This window comes from Sciurus vulgaris (assembly GCF_902686455.1).
Source record: "Sciurus vulgaris genome assembly, chromosome: 2".
Classification (NCBI taxonomy): domain Eukaryota; kingdom Metazoa; phylum Chordata; class Mammalia; order Rodentia; family Sciuridae; genus Sciurus; species Sciurus vulgaris.
The window spans coordinates 13,469,065-13,496,561 of NC_136462.1; the positions used below are offsets into that span (position 1 = coordinate 13,469,065).

The following is a 27,497-nucleotide window of genomic DNA, read 5'->3' on the forward strand; positions in this document are numbered from 1 at the left end:
GCGCAGTTTGACTGTGACTCAGGCTGAGGCTGGGGCTCAGGGGCACAGCTCTTGCCTAGCACACATGAGGCCCTGGGTTCCATGTTCAGCCCAGGAAAAAAACCATCTCATAACCTTATTAGAAATAGTAAACAGCAGCAGGTAAAATTAATCCTGATAATATATTTTGGGGCTGGGGTTGTGGCTCAATGGTAGAGCACTTGCCTAGCATGTGTGAGGCCCTGGGTTGGATTCTTAGCACCACATATAGATAAACAAATTAAATAAAGGTCCACTGACAACTAAAAAATATTTTTAAAGAAAGCTTTATCTTAAAAAAATATATATATTTTATTTAATCCAATACAGTTGTGTGTTGCTTAACAATGGGGACATTCTGAGCAATGTATCCTTAGTCGATTCTGTTGTACACAGCGAACCTAGGTGGGGTAGCCTGCTGTACACTGGGGGCTGTCGTGGGTGCTGCCTGTGTGATCTGTCATTGCCCCAGACATGGGACATGTGCACCCCCAATGTGCATAACTATATACCCCAAATAGTATTGTTGCAAATACCATGAATATGCCAAGAAATCACTGGTGAGATATTTTGCATTCTTTTTTTTGATACAAGTTCTCAAAATCTGGGTGTCTTTGACACTCAGAGTCCATCTCAACACAGACAAGCCACTTTCCAAGTGCCTGTGACCACATGGGCTCATGGCTACCCCTTTGGAAGGGTCGTCTAAAGCCACAGCTCTCAATCAGGAGCAAACTGATCTCCCAGAAGTGAGGTGTGCAGACACTTCTGGTTGTCACAACCCAGGAGATGGTGCTCCTGGCACCTAATCCCTGGTTCCGGAAAAAAAAAAAAAAAAAAAAAAAGACAAGGATAAGACACAATCATGCAGCGAGCTTAATGACTCGATTATGATCTGCTCTGTTCCCTTCTGTTGTCCTTCCCCTCTGCCTACACCCTTGGAGAGTCCCTCGGATGAGGAATATGGGAGATAAGACCCCAAACACCTGGTTCTGATGAAAGAGCTTTGGCTGTGGCATCTACAGATCCAGGGTGAATCCCAGTTACTCCTTGGGTGTAATTTTTCTCAGCTGCAAAATAGAACCGGTTCCCAGGTGGTGCAGACAGAGGGCTGGAAGCCACCCAGTTCCTGCCACACAGAAGGTGCCCTGAGGTTTCAGGGCCTGGCTATGGCAGAGCTGGTTTTCACCTGGAAGACCCTGCTTCTGTAGGTGCCGAGGGCAGCCTCAGAGAAGGAACCGTATCAAAGAAAAATTCCAGAAGGGGAAATTTCTCTGGGGCAAGTTCTCTAAAAGTTTCTTCTGAGAAAGCCAAGACGGAGACCATAACCAGCACCATGAAACATGGGGGTGGATCAGTCCTGCTGGTGGACGCGGGGCCAACCATTCAGCAAACCTGGATGGGTGAGGGAGAGAGGCGCAAAGGGTCAGGGAACCACAAGTCCAGCTCTGCAGAACTTTCCAGGAGGTTTCATTTCCGACCTCTTTCTTAAAGTCTGGGAAGAAAGGAGAAGTTAATGGGACAGGCATAACAAGAGGTCAGCGGGGCTGTCCAGACCCGGGATTTTCCTAGGCTGGGTGAGGCTTTCTGATCTAGGTAGAGGAGACATTGGGGGTCAGGCAAATGTATGGGCATTATCCTTCCAAGGAGTTTAGTATCTACCTCTTGCCAGGTAAGGTTGGGGTGCCTTCTCTCAGGAGGCCCAGAGACATTGAGTAACTTGCCTAAGGTCACATAGGAAGTTACCATGAAAGCCCAGTTCACTGACACCCACCCAGGACTTGGCTCAAGCACAAACTGGCTCTAACACAGCCTGTATTCCCTAGGGTGGAGCTGCCTGGGAACTCCTAGAGCTGGGAAGTGGGCCAGCGGTGCTCAGAGGTAACAACTTCCCTTTCGGGACAACTTCCCTAGAGCTGAGTCCCCTAGGAACATCTGAGTTCTCCATATAGGGTGATCTCCAGCGAGAGCTGAGCCTCCCCACAGGGATGCTGTGGGACCTACAGAGCACTTGCGAAGGCACTTTGCCGCCTTCTTCCACTCTTGCCCTGTCCACTCAGCTACCCAGGAGAACCTCCTATGAGCAGACTCTGCTCTTACAGGGACCTCTGCCTGTGGAGCCACCCGGCAGCCCTCTCTTATTGTGCTGTAAGGTTCTGCTCCGCCTCACTGGCCAGACTTGAGCTTTTTCATAGAGGGAACCCTGTCTTACCATGCATCAGGGCCCAAGAGAGGCTGGGCACACATATTCACGTATGCACGCACACATGCACGCAGGCACGCACGCACGCACGCATGCAGCTGCCGTCAGAACACTCACGCATTTCAGCCAGGCTTCAGGTATGTGCTTGTTCTCCTAACAACTTCCTTGGAGGAACCGTGAACCCCACTGCATGGTGCTGGATATGAGGATCAGAATTCAAATCACTTGCTTTAGTTCCCAGAGCTAGTTAAGTGAGAGAACTGAACAGGAAGCCAGGTTTTCTCCTTTTCTAACACAGGCATTCGATGCTGTGAATTTCCCTCTGGTTATTGCTTTCATTTTATCCTACAAATTTTTTAAAAAACTGTGTTTTCATTTTCATTAATGTTGAAGTATTTTTAATTTCTCTTGAGATTTCTTCTGACCCACAAGTTATTCGGAAACCTGTTGCTTAATATCCAAGTACTTTGGGATTTGCCAACAATCTTTCTGTTACTGATTTCTAGTTAAATGCCATTGTAGTCTGAGAGCAGACATTGTATGATTTCTATTTTTCAGATTGGTTAAAGTGCATTTTATGACCCAGAATGTGGTCTATTTGGTGAATGGTTCCACGTGAACTTGAGAAGAATGTACACACTGCTCTTGTTGAGTGAAGTGGTCTATAGAGGTCTGTAAGTTGATAATTGGTGGTATTGAGTTCATCGAGGGCCTTACTGATTTTCAGCCTTCTGGATCTGCCCACCTCTGATACAGGGTGTTACAGTTTCCAACTGTGAAAGTGGATTCATTTCTCTATGAAATCGGTTTTGCCTCAAGTATTCTGATGTTCTTTTGTTGTGCACATACACATTAAGGATTGTTGTGTCTTCTTGGAGAACTGACCTTTATCATTATAAAACATCCCTCTGTATCCCTGATAACATTCCTTAGTCTGAAGTCTGCTCTGTCTAAAATTACTAGAGTTACTCCTGCTTTCTTTTGATTAGTGTTATACCCTAATTAGTGGTATACCCTGCTTTCTTTTGATTAGTGGTATACCCTTCTCATCCATTTACCTTTAATGTATACTCATCTTTATAATTGAGTGGGTTTCTTGTAGACAACATACAGTTGGGCCTTGTTGCTTGATTCATTCTGACAATCTTTTGTTGGTAATTTGGACCATTGACATCCAAAGTCATTATTAACATAGTTGGATTAAGATCTACCATAGCTGCAACTGCTTTCTATTTATTGTCCTACTTTTGTCTTCTTCTCCTTTTCTGTATTTGTAATTTTAACTGATCATTTTTTATGATTCCACCTTATCTCCTTTATTAGTATCAGCAATACTTCTTTTTAAACTTTTGTGTGTGTGTGTGTGTGATTACCCTAGAGCTCGCAATTTACAAGTAGACCAAGTTCACTTTCAAATAACATTATACTGCTTCACAAGTATTAATAAAATAATTCTAGTTCCTCCTGGCCATCCCTTATTGCTGTTACTCATTTTGCTTATACATAAACACACATGCACATACAGTCATATACATCATTGCTGATATTATTTTGGATAAACTGTTATATCAATAAAAATAAAAATTTTAACTTCACCTTCATTTATTCCTTCTCTGATGACTTTTCTTCCTTCATGCAGCTCTGAGTCTCTGACCTTTATTATTTTCCTTCACCCTAGAGAAATCCTAACATTTGCAAGTCAGGTCTATTGGCAACAAATTCTCTCTCTCTCCTTTTTTTTTTTTTTTTTTTTTTGTCAGAGCAAGTATTTCTTCTTTACTTTTAGAGAATAATTTCACAGAGTTTAGAATTCTCATTTTCCCCCCTCTCAACAGTTTAAATATTTCTTTCCACTTTCTTATTTATTGCATGGTTTTTGAGAAGTTAGTTGTAACTAATTTTTTTCTATCTGGCTTCTTTCAGGATTTTTTCCCCCTTATTTATGATTTCCTACAGTTTGAAAATGATATGGCTAGGTCAGTTTTTGTTTTTGTTTGTGGGCATGTAACCTGCTCAGAATTTTCTGAACTTCTAGGATTTGTGGTCTGGTGTTTGATATTAATTTGGGTAAATTCTCAGTCATTAAATCTCTCTCCTGTTCCTTCCTCACTTTCTTCTCCTTCTGGTATTCCTGTGGTATGTGTGATGCTGTAGTTGTCCTCAGTTCTTACATAGGCTGTTCTGCTTTGCCCTCTTTGCTTCTCAATGCAGGTGGCTTCTACTGTGATATTCTCAAACTCAGAGTCTTTTCCTCAGTTGTGTCTAAGCCCATCCAAGACATTCTTCACTTGTGCTCCAGCACCTCCTTTGGTTCTTTCTTAGAGCTTCCATTTCTCTGCTCACAGTGCCCATTTGTTCTCCTAGTTACCTACTGTATCCATCAGAGCCCTGAGCATCTTAATCACAGTTGTGTTGAATTCTCAGTCTGATAATTCCTACCTCTTGGCCATATTTGAGTGTGTTCCAAGTCTTAACTCTGTCTCTTCAAACTGTTGCAATTTTTTCCTGATGGCCAAACACATTGTCCTAGATAGAAGGATAAAAAGAACTGCTGTGAACAGATCTTTTCTGATGCTGGGGAGAGCTCTGTGTCCCAGGAGTATCTATCTTTCAGCGAGCCTCTGGGCTGTGAGCATCTCAGGTGCTGCCCAGTGTCTTCCTCCTCTCTGTGGGCCAGGATGGCCAGGACAGGTACTTCCCATCCTCAGATAGGTCACTCTCTGATAAAACCCAGGAGGTTAGGGCTCTATTTAAAAACTTTCTCTTGTTAAGGAACAGAATGCCCTGAGCCACACAGAAACAGTTCCCCTCCCCTGCTGAAACACAAGGGGGTCTTTCTCTGATATTCACTGTGAGCATCTGGTCAAGCTCAGGGGGATAAAACTCTCAAAGGTGAGGACAGGTCCACCTCTCAGACTCCTCCCATGAGCCTCCAGTGGTCTGTCAGTGACAGCGCATTTCCCCAGCTTGGATTCCAGAGGAAGCGCGCGCTTGCTGGCTTCTGCTCTGGGAAGTGGTGACTCTGCATTTGCTTGTCATCTCTTCCATCCTGGGGGCAGGGATCCCCCCTGGGATCAGCTGGATTCCAGCTCTGAGGAATCGAGGATTGTTGATGTTTCTATTTGTTCAGATTTTTACTTCTCGTTAGGATAGAATGGCTACTTTCAGCTTCTTATAAGCCACGCAGGGCCAAACCCAGGTTTTCTAACCCTGAGATCCACGTCACATGGGAATAGAAAGGTTAGGGATGGAGGAGAGACAGGTAACTTGTGGAGAGATCACATGCTGGGGACAGAATCCAGAGTCTTGCACATGCTAAGCACATACTCCACCACTGAGCTCCACTCCAGTCCATACAAATGTTTTCTGAGCACCTATTATGTGCCAGGCACTATGGAGTCCATGTTTAGTTAATTATCACTTTGATTATGAGTCCATTTCACAGATGGGAAAGGCAAGATTCAGACAGAGAATTGAGCAGCAACTACCAACATCTCCCAACAGATGAAAGCAAAGGGGTAGGATTTGAATTTGGGTCTAGTGGGTTCTGCCCTCTCAGTCCTTCCAGACCAGGCTGTCTCTACACAGGAGCAAGGCATTATTAACCAGTTGATCAAAGACCCAGTGCTTGCCAAATGCCCGCAATGTGCCTCACCCTCTGCTGGGCTGTGGGGGCCATAGGTATTGTCAGACCCAAACCCACCCAGAAACTTCCAGCCCAGCCAGGGAAAGATGTGAAAATGTGAAACACACAACCAAGGGTGAGAAAGCCCTGACGGACCGAGAGGAGTGGAGAGAGCAAGCCCAGCCGAGGAACCGCTCCTGAGAGGCACAGGGACTGGAACAAGTGATACAAAGGAAGGAGGGGGAAGGAGGCCCGTGGTTCCAGATGAGGAGCTGCTCCTCCAGGGGCCTCGGTGCTGTGATAACCAGGGAGGAATTGCTCGGGACAGGCAAGAACAAGCAGAAATGGTCCACGAAACTCCACCTCAGGAGCCCGTGGGGAAGAGGGTGGGTGCACGGGGAGGGTGCTGTCAGTCAGAGTCCAGATAACCCACACCCAGGGATCTTCTGAGACAGGAAGCCCAGAAAGCACAGGACAGGCACCCCTGCTCTGCCTGGCACCCCTTGCTCCTCACGTCAAAACTCTCTTTCATTCCTGTTGGACGCACGCTCCTCTGGCAGGGAATAATACTTTCTGGTGGTGCTAGTCTTTCACATGCTAGTATAAATCTATTTACCAAGTAGAGAATTTCCAGAGTGTCAGTTTCGGGGAGGGTGCCGAAGGGAGGCAGAGACAGCCTGAAAGGCAGGTGGGTGCCCTACATGCAGAGTTTGCCTCCTTTACACGTTGCTACGGTCTGAGTATTGGACTCAGCCCAATCTCCATATGTGGAAACCTAAACCCAATGCAATAGGGTGAGGAGGTGGAGTCCACGTCCTGAGGGCCACCCTCACACTCGGGACTGGAGTCCTTACAGAGTGTCCCCTCCCAGATTCAGGGTGGAAACTTCATGAACAAAGTGACGTAACCAAAAGAGGGGTCTTTGGAGGTTCCAGCCCTGGGCTCCTCCCTTGTGATGATCACACTGAGTCTGTTATGCATGCTGGGCAGGCTCCATCTCGGAGCTGCACCCCCCCTGCGGCCCTCAGAGCAGAGACTGCATGTGACCTTCAGCCCACTTGCCCTTCCGCCTTCTGCCGCGTGAGGACACCGCTCCTCCATCACACAGGCGCAGCAGTGGGGCACCTTCTTGGGAGCAGACAGCAGCCCTCCCCAGAGAGGGGAACCTCCTGATGACTTCGCCCTGGACATCCGGTCTCAGAACTGTGAGGAATAAAGTTCTGTTCTTCATCAACCACCCTGTCTCAGGCATTGTGTTAGAGCTGCACAAAGAACTCAGACGCATGCTGAGTCCTGATAACCCACACCCGGGACCTTCTGTGACAGGAAGCCCAGAAAGCACTGGGGCCTGGTCCCTAACACCTCCCCCAGGCACCCCTGTAAGAGCGGTGGCCGTGCAGGGGTCTCTGGTCCCCCAAAAGAGTTGAGTCAAGCTGCTTTCCCTTGGATGGATGTTCTGAAGCTGCAGAGTTCCTGACGGTGGCAGTCCACAGTCCCCCATGACACCAATCCGTTCCCTTATCTTCCCCGTCTATTGCCTCTGAGGCTCTGTGCTCTGTATCCTTCTCCATCTTTGCCAAAACCCCTCCCTGCATCCAACTCTCTCAGTGCAAAACCAACTTTGCCCAGTCCCCGTATTTGCGTTTCCTGGAGACGCTGCTGCACCTGGGCCCTCTGTGGCAGGGTCTCTTCCAGGGCCGCCCCTTTTCTTGGCTCTCCAGCCTCTTTCCTGGGCAGCCATCAAGGCTATAAGGCCTTCGGCAGGTTTCTCAGGCCCCTCCCTCACCTTCCTCTGGCCTGGCCTGGTTGCCGCCCTTCTAGCTCCCACACACCCAGCACTTCTGAAGTGTCAGTCTCCTAGGGCCACTTCCTGCTCAAAATCTTTGTGTGGCTTCTTAGGATACGACACACCAAATCCCTCACTCATTGGTGCCTCCCCTTGCTGTCACCTCACCCAGCCCGAGTGTCCTGCCTGTCTTCCTGCCTCTAAGCTTTGATACGGGCTGTGACCGCAACTTCCCAAACCTGGGCGCTGCCTGCTCTTTCTCATAATTATTTCTCAGCCTACAAGGCCCAAGGGAGGCTTGGGTTGATTCCCTCAGGCTACAGGAATCAGCTCTGATGCTCTGGTTGTGAGACTCACATTCCAGCTGTTAGGACGGCCTGGCTGTGCGTTGGTGACCTGTGTCTGTCTGTCTCCCTGCTGGTCCAACCTCAGGGGTTCTATTTAGAGAGCCTGTGCAAGTCTCTCCCCTCAGAAGCCATTCAGCACATGTTTAAGTGGCTGCAAAGTCTTTGAAATGTGTAACAATACAGAGAAAACTTACAATACTATGCCTAGATGAAAAAAGAAATGCGACCTATGATTCAAAAATAAAGGAATTCACCAAAGCTGATAATAAAGTTCTTGAGTTAAACTGTCCTACAATTTGTTTTTTTTTTTTTTTTTTTGGGGGGGGGTCAAACCCCAGTTTTGGATGCTGAAAAGGGGACAGCTGAAAACAGGAAGAAACGAACCATGGTTATTTTAGCCAAACCTCCATGGGTTCTAACCACAGTGAGAAGCACCAGTTCCCGGGGGAGCTCTCCCGGGGCCAGGCACCCGGAAATGAGGGGTTGGAGGTGTGAGCGGCAGGCTGCTTGGGCCCCAGAGCTGACATAGCTGCTGGGACTCGCTGAGCGTTGCCCCGTGGGCACTGTGGGCTCACCACGTGTGCTTATCACATGGCACTGTGACAGCTTTTTCCCATAAGTGTCTTCAATTGGAGACGAGGCTGTTGTGTGTTCCCGCTTGCTGGTGGCACCGTCCCAAGGCCCCGCGTGTGCTCACTGATGGACTCTCTCCTCCAGCCTCCGAGAGGGTGTGGGAGGTCCTCTCACTTGACCATTCAGGAAAATGAAGAAAGGGAGGTTGAGTAACTTAAGTAGCCTGAGGTCACAAGAATAAAACCAAGAACTGACAGCCTTTCTAATGTCACGCTCTTAAAGGAGGTTGTCAGGGACAGGACAGCAAGGCCCACCACGAGGCGTCAGTACCGCCTCCCTGCTGAAATACCAACGGGCTGCCTTCTCCACACTTTGGATGATCATGATCATCCCCTCTTGTAACGGCCTTAGTGTATCTAGATTCGGATTCAGACAAATCTCCTCCTAGGATGAAGAGTCAGTTGGTGGCAAGTCAAATCCAAGAGCAAGGGAGAAGCCAAAGGCACCCGAGCTGGCACTCGGTCCCGCCCATACGTTCAGATCTCTGCTGCCCAGGAAGACTGACCTGGAGTCTCTCCCTCCCTTGGCTAAAGGTCCCCCCAGTCTTTGGGCGATGATCACCAGCTTGGATCAGCACCAGGCTTCACCACCGCTCTTGCTGGACACAGTGCCTTCCCAGCTGCACAGGTGTTCACTCACTAACACCCCATGTCTGAGAGAGGCAGACTGGTGCAGGGGGAAGAAATCCTAGCTGAGCCAGACGGCAGGCCCTGCTACAGCCGGAGGCAGCGGGGGAGAGGGGCCGTGGCTCGGGCCGCGCCCTCCACCGGCCAGACCACGCCGCCCCACCGCCCCACCGCTCCCCTTCCAGAGGCAGGGCAGATCGCTTCTCTTCTTTCTTTATCAGTCAGCAGAAAAGGAGCATCCCATGAATGTCATTGTCACCATCGTTAAAGCCCATTCATGAAAAAGTAGGTCTAGGTTGAGTTTTCTTAAACCAAAAGTCAAAACGCTCTAGAATCTAAAACTTTGGAAGCAATGACATGATGCCACAGCTGGAAAATCCCAGGCCTGGCCTCCTGGGATGGGTGGCAGGCGAAACAGACTAAATACATTGAAGAAAATGGCCTGCAGACTGTTCATCAGGTGAATATGAAACAAATAAACCGTGTTTAGACTGGGTCCCATCCCCAAGATAGCTCATTCCGCATATGCAAATATTCCAAAATCTGCCAAAAAATCCAAAGTCTGAGACACTTCTGGTCCCAAGCACTTTGGATAAGGGATACTCAACATGCAGCGATTCCCCTGCCCATCTGCTAACGTCTGGCCCGGCCCTGAGACCTGCTCTGGTGGATGAGATATCCACCAGATGGCCACAGATGGCTGTCATCTGTGAGCCTTCCAGAGCCGTCCTGGGATTCTGACCTCTCTCCTTCCCTGCTGCCCCAGATGGGCGCTGGTCCTTCAGCTGCACTGCAGCATGGGAAGGTTCCCGTGAAGACCCCAGCAGTCACACAAGCGAGGGACACCCCCACGGGCATGCATGTCATGCACACCCAGGCCCACTTGGACATCTCTGCTACTCTGTGTGCAAGGCCACGGGGTTTAGGGTTGTCCGTGTCACCACAGCAAGACTGGCCCAAGCCGACTGTCTCGGAGTCTTTCAAAGACACTCTTCACAAGACACAAGAGGACACTCTGAGCCCAGGGAAGCACAGAAGTGGCCCAAACGGGTATTCCAAGAAAACAGAGTGGGGTCACAGAGGTTGCTGACCACTCACTTTCGGGACATCCCCTGTCTCCTTCCCTCGCCTCTGCTCTGGGTGGGGAACCCCAACACCAGTGCCAGTTCCAGGCCTGGGTCTTTCCCTCGCCCACTTCCTCCTCAGGCCACCCCCATGCAGCCACCAGAGCCACAGCGTCTCAAGTTCAAGGCATGCTGGACATGCTCACTCCTCCCAGGACTCCGTGGTGGAGACCTGCAGGGGAGGCTCTGTCTTTCTAGCAAAGTTGTGCATTGCATTTTTAAAAGTTTTAAAATGAAAAATGAGATTCTACCACATGCCCTGGAGACAGACCAGAACCAGGGAGGCTGGTTCTTACCGTACCAGGGAGGTAAGCTCTTTCCACCCCTGAATACCCTGGCTTGTCCCATGGGCATGACAAAACTTATTTACTCCACCAAACTTGAATTGGGCTCCTGGACCTTCTCCTAGGTCCATTTGAGTTCTTCCTTAGAAAATCCAGCTTTAGCAGGAACTCTGCTAGGTCAAGTTAGCAAGAACTCCCGCACTCACTAACCGGGAACCCTCAGGGTGGGAGCAGGTTCCTCACCCCCCCACCCTTCCTCAGGTGACATCTTGAAGAATGGAGGATCCTGTTAGGTCAGGATAGGGAGACTCATTCTTCACCCTTCACGTCCTCTCAGTTACTTTCCACCCGCTGATCTCTCCCCTGTTCCTTGGTTACAAATTCCTACTTGCCCATGCTAAACTCAGGGCTGGGCCGGTCCTACCCTGTGGTCTCTCTCCCCTTTGCAATAGTTCTCAACAAAAGTTGTCATCGCCCCAAAACAGTCCACCCTGTTTTCCTTTGACAGGTTCCTCACTGAAAATGAGACATGAAATCAGATCTGACGGCCTGGTTCCAGGGAGCTCACTGCATTGGAGCTGGGAGACCTAGACCTAGCCTGCTGGGATGGGCAGGGAAGAGCAGCACTCCAGACAGGCTGCGGGTCCTGCCTTCCCCTGAGAGGCCTGTCCCCTGCCCTTGAACGTCTCTTTCTTGTCAGGCTCCTAGAGCCCCACCACACCCCACTCTCGGTCACCTGTCCCATGTTGTTGCTGAAATTCAAGGCACAGTAGGCTCCTGGGTTCCAGAAGGACTGTAGGTACCTAGCATCTGGAAACCTAGTCCCAGAAAGCCTGGCTACTCTCAGTAAGAGAGTGACCCCACCCCTGAAGTCATGGAAAAACCATAACACCCGGCACTTTCCCCGTCCTGGACTCCACAGGATGGAGAGTCATTTAGGTCATCTATATAAATGAAGTGCCTCTTCCCCATCCCACACTCCCTAGCCCCCTACAGGATCCTAGCACTTCATCCAGGATACTTTTTCCTGGGCACCACATGGTGGGACTGTATTTCCCAGGCTCCCTTGCAGTTAGGAGTAGTCATGTGACTGAATTCTAGCCAATGAAATGCAGTCACGGGGCAGACCCACTTCCAGGGCTTGGTAGTAAGACCCTGCCCCAAGCCTCCCACATGCTCCCTCCCTTTCCAGCCTGTGGGACCCTGGACCCAACCCTGAGAGACAGGAGGCTGAGGGCCAAAGGTGGCAGAGCCACTCAGCTGGGGTCCCTGAAGCTCAAGCACTCCTGTGTGTGACAGAAACAAGGTCCTTGCAGGTGTAAGTCACTGCACTTGTGACTCCACCTGACAGTCACCCTGCGTCCTTACTGCTTACTGTCTTCTTCCTCCACATGAACGATATGCCGTGAGGTAAGGAATTATTTTTTCTGCTGTGTCCCCAAAAGTGGAGCAGAGCCTGACCCCCCATAACCAAGTGTCAAACACACGAGTGAGTGAGATGTGCTCTACCCATGCTGCGTGGCCTGGGTCTCTATGGGGAGACCCTACCTAACAGGAAAAGAAACCCACTTCTTTTGCTTTTAGAAAATTAGCCTTTAATTGAACTAACATATCTTTGGGACCCAGTCCAAATGCTCCCTTGTCTTGGACACTGTAAAATTAATGCTTTCTTTTCTATTAAAGTTGAACCTGTAATGTAACACACAGACATGTTTACTGTAGCAGATTTCAGAATGTATACTGGAGCCATTTTAAGTTAGGAAACCATGTAGGAAACCACAGTGTGCCCAGCAGATTCTGAAAGCCCAGAATGTAAAAGGTAGTCTTTTTTTTTTTTGGTAGAGGTGATTGAACCCAGGGGTGCTTAACCACTGAGCCACATCCTCAGTCTTTTTTTGTATTTCACTCAGAGGTAGGGTCTCACTAAGTTGCTTGGGGCCTTGCTAAGTTGCTGAGGCTGACTTTGAACTCCAGAACCTCCTGCCTTGGCCTCCCGCTGAGATGACAGGCATGCACCACTGCACCAGGGAATGTAGCCATTTTAAAATTCCCCAACAGGTAGCCAATCACAAGTAGCCTGTTTACTGTACCTTCTCCAATTTTAAGTGAGCTAATATGTAGATTGTACCGTGAGTACCTCCTATCAGACAAGGGGCAGTACTACATTCGGGATGACAGCAGGTGGCCTGCGTGCCCAGGTTTGCTGCAGGGTTGTCTTTGCCTTGCTGACCCACTTCTGAGCATGCGCCTGGGTCCTTCTAACAGACGCCCTCTCTGAGTCCTCCCCACAGTGACCAGCCCCTGCCACACCCCTGCCAGGGGCCCCTCTGCAGGAACACCTGCCACACCACACAGCAGGCAAGGCTGTCTCTCCTGCCCCAGGGAGTCCCTCCCTCAGCTGTACTGGAGACCCCCAGCTGGGAATCTGCCTTATTCCTCTTGGCATTTCCTTCTGTCAGCGCAAAAGTTTCTTGAGAAACAAGCACTCGAGAATATTCATAGCCCCTTCTTTGTAGTCATTCAGAGGCTGACAAAGGGTAAAAATGTTCCATTTCTGAGAGGATGTAGACCACAGTCTGGAATATTCCACAGATTCTTTTAATAAACATTTTTTTGATTTTAATGCCCACCTGATGTGTGCACACATGACCCACAGATGAGGGGGAAGCCCTGTAAAGCAGCTGGGCCAGAGGTTCAGAAGCCCAAGCCTGAAAATGTATTCTGTCCGTACAAACCTACCCTGAACTAGGACCCTGGAACCAGGATGAGGCCCAGGCCTGCTTTGGGTAGCCTTGCACACTCACTGGGTTTTTGACTTTCAATGGACTTGCCCGTTGGACCTTCCTGAAGTTCTGTGATCCAAGTAGGAAATGACTACTGTGTCCAGTTAGTAGAAGAGACCACTGAGGCTCAGGGAGGCTAAACATCTGGTCTCAGCTCATGGCTTGACAGTGTGCCCAGCGGATTCTGAAAGCCCAGGCATTTTCCTTCCTCCCTTTACCCCCCCTCTCCAGCATCCTCTTGGTGAGTGAACCCGGGGAGACTTCTCTGTGGCCACAAGGAAGCCAAGTCAACAGCCCTGGTGAGGGTAACTGGAAATTAACATCGACTTTTGAGTGACAAGCTAAGTTCAGAACAAGCCTGGCCAGGCAACATCAGCAGACTGCAAGTTTGTCCCCTTCTAATTTTAAACACAGTGGGCGCAGAGAGGAGAGCTGTGGTTAGCAGGTGCTGCTGTTGCTGCTGCTGCTGCTGCTGCTGCTGCTGCTGCTGCTGCTACCGGTCGCAGCGAGAGCAAGAAGCCAGGTACTTACGCGATTTCTCTTCTTTGATGGTGTACTCAAGCACCTGGGAGGAGCCGTCATTCAGGGAAGGGAAGTGGACACAGAGCACCAGGCGCTTCAAGCTGCTGTCCCTGCGGACCAGGAACATCTGAAACCCAGAAGAAGAGGCAGCTCCGTGAATCAAAGCTGGCGGAGGCCAGAAAGACAACAGGGAACTGCAAGTCATCTGGAGGATTCCTGAAACAAGGAGGCAGGGTGAGGCAGTCCGTCATCCCTCCAGAGAACTGGGCTTCAGCCCACGTCCCGGCTGAGTCTCCTTTAGTGCCACTTTTCTCATTTGCCCACCAGGTGGATGTTTCCCTAAGATGTTAGAGTCTCAGAGTCGCGGGCTCCAGGGGTTGAAATTCCTGGCCCCTGAACTCTGTGATGCTGGCTCTGTAGTGGGGGCATGGTGACACGGAGGTGCCCTGCTGTATGGCAGCCAGGCTGAAGGGCCACTCCTACCCCAGCACGCGGATCTGGCGCAGGCTGTTGGGAACACACAGGCATCCGCCACTCAAACATTATTCATGCCAAAACAGACAGCTAATGTTAACAGGAACTGTCACGACACTTTGCACATGTTAACGGGTCTGTCTTCTCATCTGGTCCCAGGGTGCCACTTTCCTTATTGTCCTGACTTTACAGGTGAAGAGACGTGGCTCCCTCTGACCAGCACAGGTCCTGCTCCCTTGGCTGAGTGACAGCTGACTGAGTTACAGTAAGGGCTGGCCACAGGACGCGAAGGACCGTCAGCCTGCCCAGGCCTCCCAGCGGTGGGGACAGAGCAGGCGCTGGTGCTCAGGACCCCATGACATGGGGCCTCTCCACACACCTCAAGGCCCCTGACCAGACTCTCCTGCCACGATTCTCTCCACCGACTAGAACCCTGCCTCTGCTCTGGCCCGGAGGGCGGATCTGTGAGTACCCAAGCGCAGCTGGGGCCTGCACCGCACCAGCGAATTCGTTGACATCTGCTCAGGCAACGGCTCCACTCTAGGAGGGTCTCTGCGGGCAGTGGCCTCCCCCAGGCAGTCATGGGGAAGGGCCTCTCTGCTGCCTTACAATGTCCATTTCAGATTCAGCTGCCCCTTCCCAAGCTCATCCCTCCTTCCCAGGTGATACTTTTGGGAATCTTCTCCGGCTCCTGGGGCACAGTCTCCCCAGGGATGGAAAGGACTTGGTCACTGTCCCAGCTGCCCTCCACTCCACCCTGCCCTGGAGTCTGGGTCTCTTGCACTTGGGCCCCAGGCGCCCAGGCCAGTGATGGAGTCAATCGGGCCTATGAAGTGGAACCTGCACGAAACCTCCGGGCTGGGAGCTCAGGGGTGTGTCCTGGTTGGGGGACGCACACCCAGGATAGCCATGCACCTGGCCCTCAGGGAGTGGGTGTGGGAGCTCAGAGCCCTGCCCACCCCAGAGCTGGCCCATGTGCCTCTTCCACTTGGCGGGTCCTGAGTCACACCCTCTTGATGAGGCTGTCCTTGTGGCTTCCAGTTCTGGGGGTGCTCCGTCAGACCTGGACATGTTGTGGGAATCCCCAAATTCGTATCCACGCTGGACAGAAGTGAGGGTAGCTCAGGGACCCCACCTGTGGTTGTCATCTTGTGGGGGACCTTGTCCCTTAACTTACAGGGTCTGTGCTGACTTAGGTTGGACATCCAGGGGTTGAAGAACTGGTATCAGAATGTGTGTGTGCGTGCACGTGTGCGTGTGTGTGTGTGTGTGTGTGTGTGTGTGTGTGTGTACAAGCGTGGTGAGTGTATGTGTGCAGTGACTGAGCTCTGGGGTGCCTTTAGGGCCTCCCTGAGCAGGACACCAAAAGAGACCAGAGCAAGAGCTGCCGTGCCCTGGGAAGGCTGGCCACAAACCTCGACCCTTAACCTTGAGCTGGGTGGGAGCTGGGGCTGGCACCCTCCTGAACTCAAGCCAAACCACACGTTTCTGCCTTTGCTGGGATTGTGTGTCCGTGAGCCTGTGGTGTGGTTCACAGTGGAGGGGGACGCTTGCCCCACACATGGGCAAAGGCAGGCTGCCCCTGCCCTGCTGTGGGAATGGCTCAGGAAGCAAGACAGCGCTTTTCAGCCGTGGCCAGCACCCGTGGCATGGAAGCCACTGGTTATTGTTTTTTCTAAAATAAAGCAGGAGTATAAAATAGAAGACCCCTGCTTATCATGAGGAGGGGCTTTTCGTTAGAGAGGGGAGAGCAGCCTGTCACCAGGTCACGATGCAGCGCTTTGACTCCACCGAGGGGGCAAAGTACAGGGAGTCATCTCTCCTCAGGGTGACGCATGACGAATCATGGGTGCCAGCCTCCGTGGAGGCCTCCCCCATGCGCTCTGCAGTACACCCAGAACATAACTAATTCTAGACTTTTCCACATTGCTCAGACACGGACCCTGCTCTTCGCCCTCAGGTTGCACAGAGGGAGAGAAAGAAGAGAGGAGGCCTCGGACAGGACAGGACAGGACGGGACAGGGCTGGACGGAAGGTCCTCCAACGGGGAGGGTGCCAGCTGCCTTCCTTCTCAGCTCCCGCGCAGCCCGGAGCCGCTGGATCACCTCCATGACCCTGGGTAGCAGTGTGGCTGCCCTGGGCCTCAGTGCTCTGATCTGTAGGCGGGCAAAATGCCTGCTGCCACCAGCAGAAAGAAAGCGGAGCCGACCCTGCCTGCCTGGGCTGGGAGCGCTCACGGCCGGCCAGTGGCCCCCCAGGCTCCCACCACAGCCCCCAGGCCGGCCTGTAGCGCTTCCCTTTGAAGGATGGAGATCCCAGGTCACACAGGGTACAAGGGCAGAAGCCGGACTCAGGCCAGGTATCACCGCCACGCCTCGAGGTGTCTCAGGTCTCTATCTCCGCTCCTGGCATCTGCTCACTGAGGGACGAGGGACGAGGGATGAAGGACAAGGGCCACCACCCACCCTACAGCACAGCCACAAAGCTCTCGCTCTGCGTGTCTCTTCCGCCTGGCAAGTCGCGGGGCTCTTATCTGAAAACCATGACACAGTGTTGATCGGGGGACGGAAGAGGCTGTGAGTTCCTGGGGGCCAGGGAGGGAGTCTGAGGCTGGCCTGGCTAGAGGTGTCCTCTGATGCCTCCTGCCCAGGAGATGGGGTGAGGGCCATGCTGACAGAGGTCCTCTGTCACTGTCCGGTCACTGTCTACTGTAGCCAATTGGCTACTGAGCTCCTTGCTGTGGCCTTTCTGGGAGGCGTGCACAGACAGCGCCTTGAAAATAGAGTCACTGTACTGTGACCCTGAAGAACATTCTAGATTGTGCAGAAAACCTGGCAGAGTTCAGCCCAAGTCAGTGCCATGCAAACCATGCCAGGGAGCCCTTTGCCCCACTGCCTGGTGAGCTCTGACGATACTCGGGAAAGAGAGTCACCGTGGCGGTGGCTGCAGGCGAGTACACAGGGCACCCTGAGCTCTCCTGCGATGCCCTGGAGCGTCGGTGTGCAGATCCCCCAGCCCTTCACTTCTCCTCCTCTGCCTGCAGCCCCATGAGCTGCGGGTCCCCCGGCAAATCACTTCCACTTCTTGGGGTCTAACTTTCCTCATCTGAACATGGGCGTAGGGATACCCATCCTGTGGGGTTGCTGAGAGGATCCCAATCGTGTACACAAAGTGCTGCACTTCAAACAATGACAGCTCTCTCAGCACAGACCGCTACCATTGGCTGAGCGCTCGGCCATGTGCTAAGATTTTTAAGTGCATAATCTCACTGGGTAAATAAATAACGACCAATGAGACTACCGCTATGCTTGAGGCTGGACCAAAAGGAGACAGGAAAAATAACTCAGGCATCAGCCGCCCAAAGGGTAAATTAAAAATGGCCTCCAAGTCTAACCTATGGCTGGCTCCTTTCTTCCACAGGTAGAAACTACTTTCCCAGCAGTGGGAGGGTGGCCTTGAGCCTGGCATGGACCCGAACACACTGGGGGAGGTGGCGTTCTGAGTGCCGAGGGCGTGGCACTCCCACGCTCGCCCTGTGGACTGTGGCCGTCATGTGAAGAAGCCCGCGCTGTCCTGCTGGAGTCGGGCGGCCCAGCCAACAGCCACACCCACCCCAAGCCACGTAAGCAAGGCCGCCAGAGACCTTCCGGCTCCAGAGGGGCTGCCAGAGGACTGAGGATGCACTGAGGATGCACAGCGGACCCCAGGACACAGGGGAGCACTGTCCACCCACAGAATGGTGAACAAGTAAACGGTGACCGGTTCAAGCCCCGATGGCACGGTGTGCTATGCCATCGTAACAATCCGGCCATGGCATGTGGACACGGGCCTGCAGCCTCTGGGGATCCCCTCCTCCTCCTGCAGGGGATGCCAAGGGACACCTCAGTGGAGGCCCAGGCCCTCCCTTTACAGCCAAAGAAACCAAGACCCAGAGATGGAAGAAGACCTCCTCAGGCCGCATGGCTTGTTAGTGGCAGAAGCAGGACAGGGCGGTGACCAGCATAGTACACACCCCCAACCCAGCCGGCCCTCCAGGGTTCCATGAGCGCGTCCTCCACGCCGGGCACCAGGCTGAAGTGCACAGCTGGTTACCACTCCTGCCTCAAGGCTTGGAATATCATGGCTGTTGTATGAAGACAGAGGGACAGGGACGGACATCCAAGGGGAAGGCCCAGACATGGGACCCCTTCGTGGAAGACTTCAGCCTGCTGGCTGTGTGCTCAGTGGGCCACACCAAGCTACGTGCCCCTCAATGCTGCTTGTCCCCTGCAGAATGGGATCATGACAGTTCCGGCCTGTGACCGTCCCTGTGAGTTAGCTCACCATGAACCAGTCCTCTCCCGTCCTCTGATAACAGACCCTAATTCTGACCTGGTGTCTCTCTGCTCTGACTCAGGCGGCGCATCATGCTGGGTCAAAGCTAATCATGGTTCTACTGCTCCCCTTTGCGGCTCACCCTTCTCCCCAACCTTCCTCAGAGAGGGGTGGCCAATAAGGCCACCAAGAAAAAAACATTCATGCCCTCCCAAAAAGTCAGAGCCTAGGAGAAAAAGTCATTTGCCTCTGACCTCCTGCCTCAGAATGGTGAGACGCCTGGAACTGCCGCTGCCATTTTGCAACCACGAGGTAACAAACCTGCAGACCAAAAGCCAATACCCTGAAGATGGGAGAAAGAAACTGGAAAGAAGCTGGAACCCGAAGGTACTGCTGAGTCTAGACTGGCCCTGGACCCGACCTCCAGACTCTCACCAGGCAGATAATCACACCCTGTGGCTGAAGCAGGCAAGGTGTCACTTGAAGCAGAAAGCAAACCCCTGGCCCCGGCTTCAGAGGATCATTGAAACAGCTGCACGGGTGACTTCCGAAGGTGCCTGCTGTATCATCAGCACTCAGCACATGGTGTTTCCTTCCCCAGCTCCCCAGCCCCGAGGACAAATGGCAGAGAGCCCCTACGTTCCTGCCCTTGTCTGTTCATGAGTCAGAAAGGCACAAGGTACCAGGGCCGGGGCAACAGCGGACTCCAGGTCTCAGCCCGGAGCGGGAGGAGGAGCCAGGCCCAGCCAGGGAGGGCCAGGCGAGGTGGGCTCTGGCCTGGGGTGCTATGCAGGGAGCAGCTCACAGTCGATCCTGGTGGGATGCTCCTTCTGCCCCCGAGAGACTCTCCAGACCCACAAGCCACCAGAGTCCTCACGCCACCTCTCCTCTCGGGGTCATGCACGGCTGTCCCTGCTGAGCTGACGTCTGAGTCAGCTGCTCGGCTCCCTCTTTCTCCCCTTTCTCCTGTTCTCAGCTCCCCGACCGCGCCGGGTTAGGAACTCTCAGCAGAAGCTTCCTCTCCCTTCATCTGTACAGACTGCTGGGTGCCACTCTGGAGGTCCAATTTCCTTTAAAAAGTGTGGGTTCCTTTGAAAAGTCCCCATCAGAAACTTCTCCAAACACCAGTGGGGCAGAGGCAGAGCCCTGGGCAGTGAGTCGGGACACTGTGTCCTTCCTGGTTTTGGTGCGGGTCCGCTCTGCATACCTTGGCAGGTCACTTGCCCTCTCTGAGCTGGCATTTCCCTGTCTGTAGTGAGGGGTAGGCTGAAGGACCCCAGAGCTCCTTTCTTCTATAAAATGCTCTACCAGCGTTCAGTGCCCCTGGGGTCTTGCCTAGTGCTCAAAAGGCTTGCCAGAGAGTTAGTTTCCTGGCAGATTTATGTCCCCCAGGAGGTTGGCGCAGCTGGCCCTGGGAAGGAGCTCACACAGGAGAGAACTGCCCATCACTGTGCTGCCCCCACAGGGCAAGGGTCCAGAGCCAAATCCCCCACAAATGGTCTTCACTGTCCATCTCTGGCCAGCCGATATGGATCTGTCTGCTTTCCCATTTTTGTTATTTTAGGATTATTTTCCAGTTGCAAGTGCAAATTTTCCAGTCATGCCCCTTCGGACGGGAAGAGAAGTGGCTTGTTCTTCTGAGGCCACAACTGCAGGGAGGCAGGCACTCCAGTGGCCAGAGCCCATCCTGGACACTGGGGACAGGGTGGGCAAACCAGCAGCCAAAGTCCTCATGTCCCCGGTCCTGGCCCCAGGAGAGCTGGGGAGTGTGTGCTTCCAATGACCTAACGCTTCTGTTTTACACCTGGGGAAACTGAGGCCACCCTTCCTGTGACCCCTACTGGACCACAGCTTGACACAGGGCGTCATTCTCAACGTGGCTGCAGACCAGAACCACCTGGGAAGCTTTGAAAACATGCCGACAGCCAAGGCCCGTCTCCAAACCAGAGAAGGATGCATTTCAGGTTGGAGGGCAGAGGCACTGAGTTTTTGAGGCCTTTGAAAGTGACCGGTTGTGTCTCCAAGTCAGGTCCCACTGTTCAGCGGCCACGCTGCTCAGGATGGGCCCTTTGCACTGCAGAGCTGAGTTTCCCACTGTGGAACAGATCACGCCCCTGTCCTGCAGAGGGAGATGGGCTCAGCCCACAGAGGTCCTGCAACGGCTGATGATGGCCCTCCCCGGCCTCTGCACCAGAAGGGGCAGGGCGGCCTCCACAGGTTTCTGCCAAGTTCATAGTGAGTGGACGAGGGCTCCTGGGCTCCTGCTGGGAGGGTGCTGGGAACCGACGACGTATCCATACCACCCCGGGCTCCTGCAGCTCCAGAACCAGTCCCTAAGAACCAAAGGCAGCTCACCGGAGGTTTCTCTCCCTAAAAACCACCCTCTGGCCCGGAAGCCGTGACGCTCCAGCAGCAAGGGACACACGGCCTGGAGCTTGGATTCTAGGGCCAATCAGTCTCCAGGAGGAGGAGGCCGGGCTCCTTGGAGAAATGCGGGTCCCAGGATAGAGGCCAGGCTGTGGCATCTTTTATGGCTGTACAGTAAGAAGGGCTCCAACAGACACACGCACACACACACCACACACACACACACAACACACACACGCACACACACGCACACACACACCACACACGCACACACACATGCACACACACAACACACACATGCACGCACACATGCACACACACGCACGCACACACGTGCGCACGCGCACACACGCACAAGCTAATGTAGGAACCAACGGGAACCAACGGGAAGATTCCCAGTGGCCAAGGCTGAACAACCTGAGCAACGAGGTGACTGAAGTGGAATCGTTTTGCAACCCAAAGCAGAAAACACGACCCGGAACTCCTCTCTGACCCGGTAAGTGATTCAGTGAACACATGGAGGGCGAGGCAGGCCTCTCCTGCAGATCTCCAACTGCGAGACACTCGGCCAGGGAGGCCCAGCACAGCGTCCCTGTCCTCAGGAGAAGGTGGAGCCCAGTGAGCTCTTCCAAGGAGCACGGAGAGGCGGGCCTCTGAAGTGGAGGCCCGACACACACGGCCTCTGCGGTGGTCGAGGTCCCTGTGGCCAGATGGTCTGGGCCCAGTGTGGCGGTGCGACGGGGCTTTGCCTCTGCGGTCCCCTCCCCAGGCCCCAGGCCGGGTCCAGGCTTAGACAAAGCCAGCAGGGGGGCCTCGGCCAGCACCCGACCAGTCCTCACCGGAAACAGTCAGAGGAACTGTCGCCGAGAGGAGCCGAGGAGACCTGATGACCACACACGTGGGTGGCGTCCTGCCCGGGACCAGGGACAGACAAGACGCTGGACGAGACACGAAGGAGGGCTCGGTCCACACTGGCGGGCCACGCCGGGCTCCGCAGGGCCACGGGCCGCGCCCCGTCAGCCGCCAGCAGGAGAAGCGGGCGCCGAGCACCCGGGGGTCCCCGCGCCGCCGCTTCTCCGTCGCTCTAAATGGTCCTAAATTTAAAAAGCAGCTCGCAGAATAAACAAAGGCGGCTCCTCGATTGTCTTGTGGCTGAATACACAGAAGACAACAGCGGCCTCACGTCCCACGCCTTTCCAGACGCAGGCCGAGGAGGGACGGGGGCGGGGAAGGCCGTGGGACGTGCTCGAGGTCCCGCTGTCTGGGGACGAGAGCCCTGGCTCCAGGCGGGACAGAGAACCGCCTCTGGTTCTGCAAGGGGTGAACTCCCTCTGGTTCTGCAAGGGGTGGACCCAGGTGGCCTCTGAGAGCCATCGCAGCCCGGGGACCACCCATGGTGTCGGTGGCTTTGAAAACGATGAAGTCACACAGCCGTGGAGTGTCCCAGTTCTGAGGCGGGGATGCTCTGCAGCAAAGGGCTTTCCTGGCATCCGATAGGACTCTACTCCTCAGAGCTGTGTGGCCTCAAGTCAGTGAGTCAACATCTCTGTGCTCCATTTCCTCATTTGGAAATGGGGATACTAATTATGCTATGTGGTAGATCGAACTGCAAATGGCCATCTTGGTTTGTGCAAGGCCACACTCTCGTGCTGGTAGGACAGTGGCCAAGAGCCCAAAGATGCATTTCTCAGAACATATCCCTGCCCCTAAGTGACCCATGACTGTGCCTGCCTGTGACTGTGCACGTCCTCCAGCGCACCGTGAATCATCTCTAGATCACTCACAGCATCTACCACGGGTAAACACCCTGCGAGCTCATCACCCTGTACCGTGCAGGGGACGCGGGTCGCACACGTCTAGTCCTGGTGCGATCCACTCCCTGTTTTCTACCCACGTTGGCTGCAGGTGCAGATCCAGGGACACAGAGGCCTGCTCTGCTTCTGTCCTGGAGCAGGGCTGTGTGGTGGCCTCGCCGTCATGGGCTGGCACCGCAGCCCTGCTTCTCACTAGCCGGGTGATGTGGGCAGCTTACTGTGCTTCCAGCACAGGGGCCAGTGGGTGCCCCGCCCTCACGCCTGGGGGCCTTATCTCCCCGTGGACGCAGCAGCCCCGCAGTCCCACTGCCAGCTCCGCCTCTCCTGGCCGGGGCCGTTTCTGGCTGCGTCAGTTCTCACACTCGGGGCCAGAGCAGGGCTAGGAGGAAAATCCTCCACCTGGCAGCCAAGACTCTCAGGAGTAGGGCAGGCACAGCTCCTGGGCCCTCGGTGGGGTGACCCTGAGATGTGTGTCCCATGCTGGCGCCCGGGGTTCCCCAGCAGGACTCCGCTGCAGTGGCCCAGGTGACTGGCAGGATACCTGCAGGGCTTTCGCTGCCTTCCGGGCCTGGCCTCTTCCCACAGCCGCTCCCTGGGGCCACCTCCCAACACGCCACCAGCTCTCACATCCTTGTCTGAAGTCTGCTTCTTAGGGAACCCAAACTAAGGCCGCCTCTCAGCCTCAGTTTCACTATCTGTAAGACGGTACAAGAGCGAGCCCAGGGCACAGGACGGTGAGACGACATCTGCAGAGCACGGGGACACGGTTAATAAGAATCCCAAACAAAACCACTTCTGCCATTTTGGTTGTGTTTATTTCAAACTTTCTAAAGAGAGAACCGTATCTTTTTGCTCTTTTGGACTTTCTTTTTCTTTTGGCCCTGGGTTCAAGCCTCATGCCTGCTACGCATGTGCTCTAACACTGAGCCACACTCCCTGCGTCTTTTGACAAAGTGATCACGACATACGCCCACCCCAGCTTGCCCTAGAAACACACTGTGTCTTCCTGGGACTGTCCCTCACCATTTGGCCCACCCCCATCTGCACACATGCCCTGGGCACAACCCTCCTGGATTTAGAAATATTTTATGTGATAAGAATTTCAATGCAATTAAATTAAAAGAATTCATCCACCATCCATTTGTCTATCATTTGTCTCCCTCTCCTCCCATAAGATAGGAATAGGACCTCTAGGTGGGGGTTGAATGCCCCATTTCAAAGTGACTAAAATGGGGCTCAGACAACTTAAGCCATTTGATAAAGAAAATGTTGTATATGTACACAATGGAATATTACACAGCCATAAAGAAGAATGAAATTGTGGCATTTGTCAGTAAATGGATGGAACTGGAGACTACCATGCTAAATGAAATAAGCCAGTCCCCAAAACTCAAAGGCCAAATTGTTCTCTCTGATATGCGAATGCTGACTCACAACAAGGCAGGAGGGAGAATAGAAGTACTTTGGTTTAGACAAAGGGGAATGAAGGGAAGGGCATAGGAAGGACAGCAGAATGAATCAGACATAACTTTCCTACGTTCATATATGATACATGGCCAGGGAAACGCCACATCATGTACAACCAAACGAGTGGGAAGTTAGGCTTCATGTATGTATGAGGTGTCAAAATGCACTCTACTATCATGTATAACTAAAAAGAAGAGGTCAAAAATTAAATTAAAAATAAACTTTAGCCACGTGCTCAATTCACAGGCCCCCGCCCCAGTCCCTTGTTTTCATCTGTGAATTAAAGGGGTCTACAACAGTTTGGCTCTGACTCTGGTCCCTGGCCACCAGGTGAGCTCTCCAGCCAGGGCCACCCAGTGTGGCCCTCCTGTCCACACCAGCCCTGCCGTTCAGGTGCCTGAATGACCAGAGAGCCTGGCCAAGCACCATGCCCTGTTCCCCAAAGCAGAATCGAGACCCTACCCCCAAGTTTGGGAACTGCAGATTGAAGAAAGGAGGGACAGCCAGAGCACAGCTGCCTCTGGGTGGAGCCTCCCAGGCCCCTCACACCTGTGTCCTCCCCCAGGCCGCGAGGTGGGACCAGACTCACCCCCGCCACCTCCCGGTGCAGGATCCTGGCCGCCTCTGACCTGGCCAGCCCCAGCTGCAGCCACACGGGGCACGTTTTGACCAGCTTCTCTAGGACGCTGATACCGCGGCGAGGAAGGCAGTTCTTGGGGACAGCTGGCAGACAAAGCCCGGCTCGGTCCTCCTTCCCCTCTTCTTCTCCTTTGCCGACATCTGGAGAAGGACTGAGAAACAGAAGCACATGACTGACGGTCCTGCAGCCCGGCCAACAGGGCGTCCAGCAAACGGGGCTAAATCTAGCTGGGCTCGTGTAGCATCGACGTGGCCGGGGACCTTGGGGGAGTTACCAAAGGAGCAGACCATGGTCTCTCCTTCAGGAGCTCGTGACAAAGTGGGTGAGACAAACACAGCAACAGCCAGCCCAGCACGAGGAGGGACAACGTAACAGGATCTCCGTGTACCCCGGAGGGCTCTGGGGAGCACCGGAGCCTGGTGCGTGCCAGGCTCCACCACTGAGCCACATCCCCGCCTGTTCAAATGCTTTTACTTGAAGCACAACTTCCGGGCGGGGAGATGCACTTTCTCTAGCGCTTGGCTGCCCTGCTTCATGCACACGCTCCACCTGTCCTTCCCCCAGACTCGGGGAGAGACCCGTGCTGTCCATTGACACAGCCACTCAGCACAGGGAGCTATGGAACTCTTGAAAGTGGCCGGTCCACATTGAGACGGGCTGTGAGTGTAAAATGCACACAAGATTCAAAGACTTAATAGGTAGAAAAGAACAGCTCATTGACGCTATTTTATACTATGGCATGCTGAAATAATAATAATGCTTTAGGGATGCTGGGGACATAAAACATGGTCCACTTTACCAGTTTCTTTCTTACTAGAAAATTTTTAATTACTATGTGGTTATGTGGTTTGCATTATAGTTCTGTTGAACAGTGCCAATATGGAAGGTTTCTAGAAGGTTCCTTTGTGCCCCTCCCAGTCAGTATCCCCCATCCCCTGCCATGAGGATGTGTTAACATGGCGTAGGGGAGGGAAGAGGATCACAGAACCAGAGAACCAGACCACACTGAGGGCCTGCTGGGGAGCAGGCACAGCCCGAGTCCATCATTCCGCCTGGTTCACGAGACCTGGGACCCACCCCAGCACCCCACTCCCACCATGCCCGACGCACACAGCTAGTTTTGACTCCAGGGAAGGAGGAACGATACATCGGTGCCGCGAACCCCGAGGCGGGTGGCGGGAGCACCTGCACACTCTACCTGGATGCTCTTGGGCACCTGTGGGGTGGAGACCTCACTCAGGCAGAGGAGGGTGCTCACAAGCCTGGGAAGAGGGGACAGTGCCTCTCAGCTTGCCCTGTGTCTCTGACGTGTTGCTCAATGCGGTGAGCATTGTTGGCATTCCTTCTAGAAGCATCCAGGGCATTTGCTGTGAGGGCCCATTTGGTGGGGGGAGTGGGGGAGGCCAGATGGGCCCTTCAGAGGACACAGGAAAGTGGAGGCACTCCTGGGGGCAGAGGCTGGCCAGACCAGGAGAGCTGATGAGGGACAAGGGTTTCCTCAGGGGAGGGAGTTCAGGGGACTGGGTTCTACGGATCCAGCCTGCTGTTGACACAGCGGGTCTTGCAGGGACCGGACTGGGAAGGTGCGTCAAGAGGAGAGATGCGTGAAGTTCAGGACGAGGGCCCTGGAGCAGTCTCTGCAGAGTGTGATGAGGTTCCCTCCTCTGCCTCCTTCCCAGAACTCCGAGGGGCTGGTGTGCAGAAACTGTGTGTGGATCCGCCTTCTGGTCACAGCCTACAGCCTGAGCAGAGAGAGGCCAGGTTGCCAGGAAGACACACTTGTCCTGGGATGTGGCAGAAAGCAGGGACCAGGTGGGGTGGGGGGCAGCCCTGCGGATGCCCAAGCCTGTGGCACTGGGGACCAAGAGTCTCATCTGGAGCTCAAGGCCGGGGTGGCTGACTGACAATGAGGTATTACTTTCCAGTCCCAGCATCCTCTCTGGGAAGGAAGCTGAAGTGGTGGGGCGAGAATTACTCAGCAAGGAAGTATTCAGGGCTCACACGTTCCTCCAGACCCACTTGGAAACATGACAGAGTCTTCCGGCACCAAAACACTTTACAATCTTCCTGGAACATCTGGTGGGGCTCTGGGCCTCTCCTAGGGTCGATGAGGACTCTCCACGCAGTTGGGAATCAGCCCAACCTGTCCCCATTCCCTCTGCCACTGACCAAGTCCTTCCCTCTCACGCCTCGGTTTCCTCATCTGTATGATGGAGGTAGGTGGCTAGAAGATGCCTCCATTTATTGTGTGGCCCTCGGTGGGCCCTGGCTGCATTCCCATCAATCAGGCTCTGGAGAAATGAGAGTCTCCTCTCATTCATGCCACGAATATTTTCTGAGGACCAGAGCCTTGAGCTGCTCCCAGAGGAGGAGCTATTGCTTTATTCAGCTATTATTTTCCTAACTCTACGGCTTGGAGTCGTCTCTTCTAGGGGCTGGCGGGAGTCAGTGAGAACCCATGAGGACTCTG

The 27,497-nt window shown here is 53.4% G+C and overlaps 1 protein-coding gene across 3 annotated transcripts in view; it reads right to left on the reverse strand.

Annotated features, from left to right (window-relative positions):
• RIN3 (Ras and Rab interactor 3) overlaps positions 1 to 27,497 on the reverse strand; it is a 108,535-nt gene that overhangs the window by 51,867 nt on the left and 29,171 nt on the right. Inside the window, exons 2-3 of one of the 3 annotated variants that reach the window (XM_079127622.1) lie at positions 24,977 to 25,178; positions 13,961 to 14,078 (exon numbers count right to left, since the gene is read on the reverse strand). In XM_079127622.1, coding sequence (XP_078983748.1) covers positions 13,961 to 14,078; positions 24,977 to 25,178 — 320 coding nt within the window. Of the gene's footprint in view, positions 1 to 13,960; positions 14,079 to 24,976; positions 25,179 to 27,497 lie in introns of those variants that run through there. The other 2 variants (XM_079127623.1, XM_079127624.1) reach the window with 2 other exon arrangements.